At 45.2% G+C, this 8884-nt stretch overlaps 1 protein-coding gene across 1 annotated transcript in view; it reads left to right on the top strand.

Moving 5' to 3' along the window:
• Window positions 1–7891, top strand: part of IL2RA (interleukin 2 receptor subunit alpha) — a 60623-nt gene extending 52732 nt beyond the window's left edge. The window contains exons 7-8 of the mRNA XM_049624589.1: window positions 405–471; window positions 5487–7891. Of these exons, the coding sequence (XP_049480546.1) occupies window positions 405–471; window positions 5487–5511 (92 nt within the window). The 3' untranslated portion in view covers window positions 5512–7891. The remainder of the gene's footprint in view (window positions 1–404; window positions 472–5486) is intronic.
• The last annotated feature ends 993 nt before the right edge of the window (window positions 7892–8884 follow it).

Here is an 8884-nt window from a genome sequence, read left to right as displayed (position 1 = left end):
AAGGAAGGAAGAAAAGCAGCATTTGGGAAATATGAATACTTTCAAGAGATGCTTATGTGTTTATCATTTATCCTTGTATTTTGACGTTTCTTTCACCCATGGCAGCCCTCACTCATGGCCTCCTTAACTGAGGCCTCTGAAGCTTTCTGAAGAGAGTGCCTGTCCCTTCACTCCCCCCAGAAAGAACCAAGCCCCTGGAAGCAAGGCTCCATGCCCTTTCCCAGCTCCCCACTGCCCCCCTCCCAGTCCCTGAGCCTCCCAGGATCCCACGTCCCGTCCCGCGGGAGCTACCGGGGAAGGCTCTCCTCCTCGGGAAACCCTCGCTCGTGGGGGGTGGGGGGGGCGCCTCAGAATGCTCTGCGCCCTCGCCCAGCGCCTTTGCTGAACTGCTTCTCTGTTGACAGTGGCCGGCTGCGTCCTCCTGCTGATCAGTATCGTCCTTCTGAGCGGGCTCACCTGGCAGCGGAGATGGTGAGTCCCGCACTGTCACGAAGCCCCTGTCCCGGCTAGCGGGTGAAGCCGGTGTGGGCAGCGTGCGTGGGCAGAGATCCCCTCGCCCCCCAGCCCACCCCATTCTCCTACTAGCCAGCAGCAGCCCGGGGAGGGGGCAGTAGAGAGAGACCCCGCCAGCACACATCCCCACAGAATCGATCACCAAGAACGAAAGCGAGGACACGGGAAAGGAAAGGGCGCTGGCACGGGCTGAGCGCCTACCGTGTGCCGGGCTTCCCGCTTCTCTTATGAATGTCCCCACGACCCACCCCTCAGAACCTTCCATACAGCTACAGGCCAACCCATCCGGGAACGCGAGCAGGGTTGCGCGGCAAAGGCCAAAACCGCAACCTGAGCGTAGAGCCCCAGACACTTCTGCCCCATCACTGGGCTACAAGGAGACCAGTGGGCACATCCACCTGAGCTCTCCTCTCTGCGCGCCCCCTCTGCCTGGGGCAGATGCTCACACCACAGCCCCCTCCACTGGGATGGCACCATGTGTGGCCTTAATTTTCAACCGTGGCTGCAGGTTAGAACAACCAGGAGAGATGTTTTTCGGACACCAATGCTTGGTCTCCACCCAGAAGCTCTAAGAGGGGGGCCAAGATATTAGTACTTTTTTTTTTCCAGTTGAGATAAAACACATCATTGTAACCATTTTAAAGTGCACAATTCAGCGGTTTTTAGCAATGCTGTGTATATACCACTATCTCATTACACATTAGACATTTCCGTCACCCCAAAGAGAAACCCTGTACCGCACAATTCCCCATTTCCCCGGTGCCCTGGAAACCACAAACCTACTTTCCAGCTCTGTAGATTTGCCTGAGATACTGCTTCTGTTTTAAATCTCCTCAGAGCCAATGAATACCTATGCAGCCAGTTTCTTTTAATGTTTATTTATTTATTTTGAGAGAGAGAGAGAGAGGGAGAGAGCACAAGCTGGGAAGGGGCAAAGGGAGAGAGAATCTCCAGCAGGCTCCACGCTGTCAGTGCAGAGTCTGATGCAGGGCTCGATCCCACAACCTTGGGGTCATGACCTGAGCCGAAATCAAGATACGGACGCTTAACGAGCTGAGCCACCCCGGCACCCCTGATCCCGTTTTGACCACTCTGTGCTAGGCCAGTGGTTCTCAAACTTGAGTGGACTTGTTAATCAGAATCTCCTGGAGGGTGGGGCTCCTGGGTGGCTCAGTCGGTTAGGGGTCCGACTTCAGATCAGGTCTCGATCTCACGGTTCGTGAGCCCCGTGTCGGTCTCTGTGCTGACAGCTCGGAGCCCGGAACCTGCTTCGGATCCTGTATCCCTCTCTCTCTGCCCCTCCCCCACTCACGCTCTGTCTCTCAAAAATAAGTAAACATAAAAAAAAAAAAACATTAGAAAAAAATAAGAATCTCCTGGAGGGCTTATTAAAACATGGGCTAGCAGGCCCCACCCCCCCAGAGTTTCTGATTCAGCAGGTCTGAAGTGGGGCCTGAAAACTGACATTTCTAAAAAAATTCCCAGGCAAGATTGACGCTTCTCTTCCAGGCACCAAACTTGGAGAACCACTGCGTAGACAGACACTATCAAGCATCAAGAGAGTGAATTCATTCCACACACAAACAAAAAGGCCCGTTTCTCCCTCGCTTTCGACAGTGGAGTGTTAGACCTACTATGTTACTCTCCTGACTATTTAGGGCATCCCTAAAGCACCACCCCCCAAGGGTGCACTCTAACCAACCTTGATATAAATTCCCCAGCAAGACCCTGAGAAGACACAGATTCACCCCCCCAAAACCCAGAGCTCTTAGATCCCATAGAGGCCCAGGCAGAGAAAGGCCAGCAGATTTCGTTTGCTGTCATATTGGTCATCAGGCCCACAATATACTCCCAATGGTCCTCGTGTGAATTAAAAAGGTGCAAATTACTGGGATGCAGAGGGCAAGCCCCCTCGGGTTATTATATTGGGAGTTGCTCATATACCTGGCTGTCGACCAGCTTCTCTATGGTGTTAGCTGATTCCTAAGGCGTTCTTTTAGGATCGTGTGGCATGAAGCATGTCAAGTACCCAGTACACTATAGGAGCTCGACATGTGGTAGATCCTCGCCTCCCCTTGCTGACAAGACTTGAAACCCAGCAAGGACCTTTTCATTTAGGAGCTTAGGTATTAAAAGCCTTCAGACACAAAGTGATGATGCTATTTGGGAATGGTAAACGTTTGGAATTTACGTTGTAAAATAACGAACAGCCTGAATCTAGATGAATTTCCACAAGCTCTCCCAGAATTAGTCTTCCAGGAGACTCAAACTCATTCCTCAAACTGAGCCTTCTGCCAGAGAGCTAGTGCAAAAAAAAAAAAAAAAAAAAAAAAAAAATCCCTCTTAGACTCTAATTTCATCTGATGGTGCCCTCTTGTGGCCACAAGAAATCCTACATTTGACTATTTTTACTTTTTTGGATTAATTACTAGGAGCCAGTGATAAGATCTGGCTTACACTGGCTCCTGACAGCCAGAAGCTACATTTTCAGGAATTCTGTGAACTGTCTTTAAACAGAGCCATTATAAAAAAGTAAGTACATAGACATAACTGAATAAGTTATATTAAAAACGAAGTTAATAAGCACTCTAAATTAACTACTTTCTAATTATTCTACGAGTTGGTTTGTTCTCAGAGTTATTTACACCTATCGTGTCTGTATCGAGGAATTATGCAACAAGATGGTGTGTTACCGCACCTCTCTTCCCAACTCCGTATTCAGTTATGTCGCGTTGGTAGCTCGAAACGGCGTGGTGGGACTATTTACACCATGGAAATAGGCCAACTTTTCCAGAGAGCTGCTTGTTAATCATTCACCAGCACCCCATGCCCACATCCTTGCTCCATGGGAGCTGTGAGCGAGGTAGGCACTAGTCAGATGTTCCTGTGGACTAAGTAAGGGCTGGTGAAAGTCTAGGACTGTACTGTCCTATACAGTAGCCACCAGCCATACGTGGATATTTAAGTTTAGACTCAAATAGATTAAATATAATTAAAATTCAGTTCATCAGTTACACTAGCCACATGTCAAGTGTTTAATAGTGTTTACTGTGGCTACTCTATTGGATAACACAGATGCAAAACATAGAAACTAGGAGTTTTCAATTCATGAGACTCACTTAGCACAGTTAGTTACCATTATTATCCCTTTTCTGCACCTACTGTCCTCCATATAGTTCAAAAAATAATTATAGAATATCTCGTATATAGATGCTGGTGAAAGGGCATAAACTTGCAATTAGAAGAGGAGTAAGTTCTGGGGATCAAGCGCACAGCATAGAGATTACAGTCAACAATACTGTATTATATACTTCAAAGCTGCTAAGAGACTAGATCTTAGATGTTCTCACTGCAGAAAAGGAATGATAATTATGTGACATGATGGAGGCGTCTGCTAACTATGGTGGTAATCACGTTGCAATATATAAATACGACATATTAAAATATACAAACATGTTGTACACTCTAAACTTACACAATGTTACATGTCAATCCTATCTCAATTAGAAAAAAAACTATTACAAGAATATCCGCTCTGTGCCAAGCACTTCCTCGGGGCCCAAAGGTGAATACAAATGGCCCCCACTCTAAGGAGCTTACAGACTAGTAGAGGAGAAGAGGGGGGCAAATACAGATTTCAAATACAATTTCTTTTTTTTTTAATTTTTTAATGTTTATTTATTTTTGACAGAGAGAGACAGACAGACAGAGAGAGAGAGAGAGCGTGAGTGCGGTAGGGGCAGAGAGAGAGAGGGAAACACAGAATCTGAAGCATGCTCCAGGCTCTGAGCTGTCAGCACAGAGCCTTACTCGGGGCTTCGAATTCACGGACTGTGAGATCATGAACTGAGCCGAAGTCAGATGCTCAACAGACTGAGCCACCCAGGCGCCCCTCAAATACATTTTCTTAAAGCCCAAGAGTGAGATGTTATAGGAACAAAGAGAAAGGACACTTGACCCTACATGGGGGTGCCAGCAAGGTTTTTAGAGTTGATGGTGCCTATGGCCAGATGAAGAAAGGCAGGAGATGGATACCAGGCAGGGGGAGCGTGGGGACAGGTAAGGCGAGGTGAAAGGGCATGATAACGTCCAGGAGAAGTTGAGCAGTTCTGAACACCAGGATGCGAGGCGTGTGGTGCTGTTACAGATGGACAGTGACCACGTCGTGGAAGATCGGGTCAGACTGAAGGGCTCGGACCCTATCCTGGGGCCAACAGAGAGCCACAGCAGCTTTACCTATGGGGAAAATGGTAGCACTGGCCCTTTGAACAGTCTGTCTACAATATAGGCTAGATTTAAGGGACCAAGTAATCATGGTGGCAGCTTGATTATGGTATGATGGAATAAATCCACACGAGAGACAATGTGAACATGAGCTAGGTCAGTGGGCACCTGTTAAAAAGGAGGAAAAGAATCAAGAAATATATAAGGGGATCGAATTACCAGGATTTTCCAGGTGGCTGGAAATGAGGGTTAAGGAAGACAGATGGCCCAGGGATGACCCCAGGTTTTTGAGTGTGACAATGGGACCCTTAGCCACTATACACCAGGACGAAATACAAAGAGCAGGACACCCCTTGGGGGTCCGCAGCAAAGCAGACCCCATCCTGGAGTCCATTCTCTGAGACCCACTCAGCCTCAGCACCTGTAACTGCCCAGCTCTGGCTGACAAGGGAATGGAAGTGTTCCCCTGGGCTGTTTCTCAGATCTGCTCACCAAACAATGATGGAACTACCATGCTGTAAGGACCATGGGGCAGCCGGTCTGGGCTTCCAGAGGCATGGAGAGGCCTTGAGGTCGGATTTCAGGATCTGAAATGTGGGAAGGTAACAGGATCTGGGGGTGGAACTTTAAGTTAGCAGGTCAACGGGGACTTATGTTGAATGCTCTACCCATGTCGGCTTAGGGTGGGGATCACATTTTTCTTGGTGCAGTATTACACCTATGACTGTGACATAGCTATATCGCCACAGGAGGAAGAGTAGAAGAACAATCTAGAAAACCAGGAGTGCTAAGAAGCCAAGAACACCTCAGAAATCGCGGAGCACAAGCAAAATCAAAGAAGTTGAACACTCACCCAAGACGCATCTCCTGTGAGATCTCCTGGGCTTTGGAAAACTCGGAAGCCACATGCCAGAGCCCCAGGCACCTGCAACCTCATTACAAAGCCAGCTCTCTAGTGCCAATGAGTGAACTCGACCTGCTTCTGGGCAGCAATTCTAAGGTCATTGGAGGAACAGGGAGGGACAACCAGAACTCTAGGTCTTATTTTCATGTCTACATGTTCATTGAAGCTTGAGCACCAGGGGACTCTCTCCATACCATATACAGGTTAAAGAAAAGTAGCTTCATGTTCATTTCATCCATACTTCCCAGTTTAGAAATCCCAAGGAAAACCCTAGCATAGAATATAAATAGACATACACACACACACACACACACACACACACACATGCACACATGCACACACACACACACACACACACACACACTCCTTACCCCATGTAATTGGACTCTCCATTGATTGATGCAGATCCCTGTCCCAGCTTCTGGGTGATTAGCCCATTCTCCTGGCCACATTCCATAATGAACACCTTCCAAGAACTCTGAACCGGTAACTCTGAATCTTTTTGTCCTTAGCTCTGTTCTCTAAGCTAGCCTCCTTCCACTGAACCTTCTTCAATTGTGAATTTCTAAACAGAAGCCATGGCATAGTAATCTTTGGGTAACACCAACAGAGGGCAACCGAGCCCTTGGGATCACGGAGCTTCTGTATTTAAAAGGATTTTACTGGAGGTGTGCTGGAAAAGAAGGGTAATCTAAGTCCCAGGTGATGAACTGTATCCATGGCAAAGCTCTACCTGAATATTACTAACACGCCCCTTTAAGATTTAGTTTCTGTGGGATTGTTATAAATGATTCTCTGAATTTGGTCTGCATGAATGTGATGTTTAGAGACAGATGCATAATGTGTGAATGTCTACATTTCCAAATCAGTGTCATAAAAACACTGACAAGGGATTAAAACATCCAATGTTTATGGGCGGAAGGAAAGAAGAAGGAAGTGCAAAGCAGGGAGGGAGATCATGCTGACAGAGTGTAACGTGGGAAAGGTCACCCCAGTTGTCCTCAAACTGTTAGCAAATCAGTTAGCAAATCAGAACCACCTGGAGGCCCTGTTGGACCACAGAAGGCCCATGTCGGGTTTCTGAGGAGCAGGTCTGGGGCGGGGCCCAAAGCTGTCCTCTTCTGACAAGTTCCAGGTGCTGCTGCTGGTCTGGGGACCTCACTTTGAGAACCACCGGGTTATAAATCTCTATGCCCACCCACTCTCAAAAATCACATGATCAAGGAGATTAATGAAAGGTTAATAAAGCATCCAGTTTTCATTTACGAAAGGCCAAAAAAGTGTTATTTAAAAATGTGGGCAGGCATCAGCAAATCCATAGCCAGATTACAGAACCATTTTCTGCCCTTTCTATGACTAACAAAAATGATCCAGATTTCAGTGTCTACATCCTCCCTTCCCCCAAGTACATGTTTTCTGAGTTGAGAGAAATCCCAGGCCAGAAAAAAACAAAAATTTTTTTTAGTGTTATTTATCTTGAGTAAAATTGAATTATCATTACTCATTTTGGGGAGGGAGATCTAGGAGATCAATTTTTTTTATAATAATTAACATGTTATTTACCTTTTTCATGCTCATTCTCTTATAAGTGTATGGTGGAGTTTTCCAGAAACTACATGATATGTGATGATGTCATTGCTCTGATGTTGACATATAATGAACTTATTACTATTGTTTATAAGAGAACCAATAAATAATATCTTTTAAATTTAATTGTTTTAGTGTCTAAATATGGTATCACTAGCTATAACGACATGGGTTAAAGCTCTTTGGGCCTCAATGTTTTTTAATAACATACAAAGGTCCTGACAAATAGTTAGCAAGTGCATCATCATTGGTCATTCCATTAAGGCAAGTGAAAATCACACTGAGATACCACGTCATGCCCACTAAGATGACTTTAAGCAAAAAGAATAACAAATGTCGACAAGGATGTGGAGAAACAGGAATCCTCATACTTGGCTGGCAGAAATGTAAAATGGTGCAGCCACTGTGGAAAAGCAGATTGGTAGTTCCTCAAAACTTTTTATTTTATTTTATTTTTTATTTTTGAAAATTTACTTCCAAATTAGTTAGGTAGTTCAAAACTTTTAACATACGGTTACCACATGACCCAGCAATTCTACTCCTGGGCAGATACCCACAAGAGATGGAAACCTATGTCCACGCAGAAATTTGTACGTGACTATTTATAACAGCATGATAACCAAATAGCCAAGAGGTGGAAACAACCCAAGTGCCCACCAATAATAAATGGATAAGCAAACTGTGGTCTATCCATACACTGCGATGTTCCTCAGCCATAAAAAGGAATAAAGTATTGATACATGGTACAGTGTGGGTGAGCTTCAGAAACATTATGATAAGGGGAGCCTAGGTGGCTGAGTCAGTTGAGCGTCCGACTCTTGATTTCGGCTCAGGTCATGATCTCATGGTTCGTGGGATCAAGTCCTGCATTGGGCTTTGCGCTGACAGTGTGGAGCCTACTTGAGATTCTCTCCCTCCCTCCCTCTCTCTTGGCCCCTCCCCCGCTCACGCTGTCTCTTTGTCTCTCAAAATAAATAAAATGAACTTTAACAACAAAAAAAGAAACATTATGTTAAGTGAAAGAAGCCTGATACAAAAGGTCACATGTTGTATAATTCCTTTTATATAATATATCCAGACCAAGTAGGCAGATCCAGGGAGACAAAAAGTAAGTTAGTAGTTAACTGTGGCTGGGGAGAGTGATTATCTAATGTTTTACTCAACAATCTGTGAATACGCTAAATGCCACTGAAGGGTACACTTTTTATGATTATGTGAATTTCATTCGCCTCAATTAAAAGAAACAAAAAAAGAGATCCTGCGACCAGAATATTTGCTCATCGCTGGTTCCATTCATGATCCCCTGAGAACAGTTCTCAGCTCACAGTAGAGGGCCAGGGTCTACGTGAAGTTTTTATGGTGGTTTACTTTCTAATATTCTATTAAGTGAGTTATTTACAAGACCCTGAATTTTTTAAACTAAAATTAATATATTACTAAAGTTTCCTGAAGACTCTCAGTATTCTATTGAAAATGTGACATTTGCATTGCTTCCAGGAAGAATGCTGTTACTGATGAATTACTAGGACCATCTTGGGTCTGTTTTGGTTTTTGATTGGCATTCTTTCAGCTAAATTCTAAATTATTGTCAGTACTTTTCAAATAGGGGATGTGTCTGATGGCCCCCCAAATGTGCTCATCATAATCAGTGTAACT

Source organism: Panthera uncia, chromosome B4 (genome assembly GCF_023721935.1).
Source record: "Panthera uncia isolate 11264 chromosome B4, Puncia_PCG_1.0, whole genome shotgun sequence".
Classification (NCBI taxonomy): domain Eukaryota; kingdom Metazoa; phylum Chordata; class Mammalia; order Carnivora; family Felidae; genus Panthera; species Panthera uncia.
This window is presented reverse-complemented; position numbering and strand designations above follow the sequence as displayed.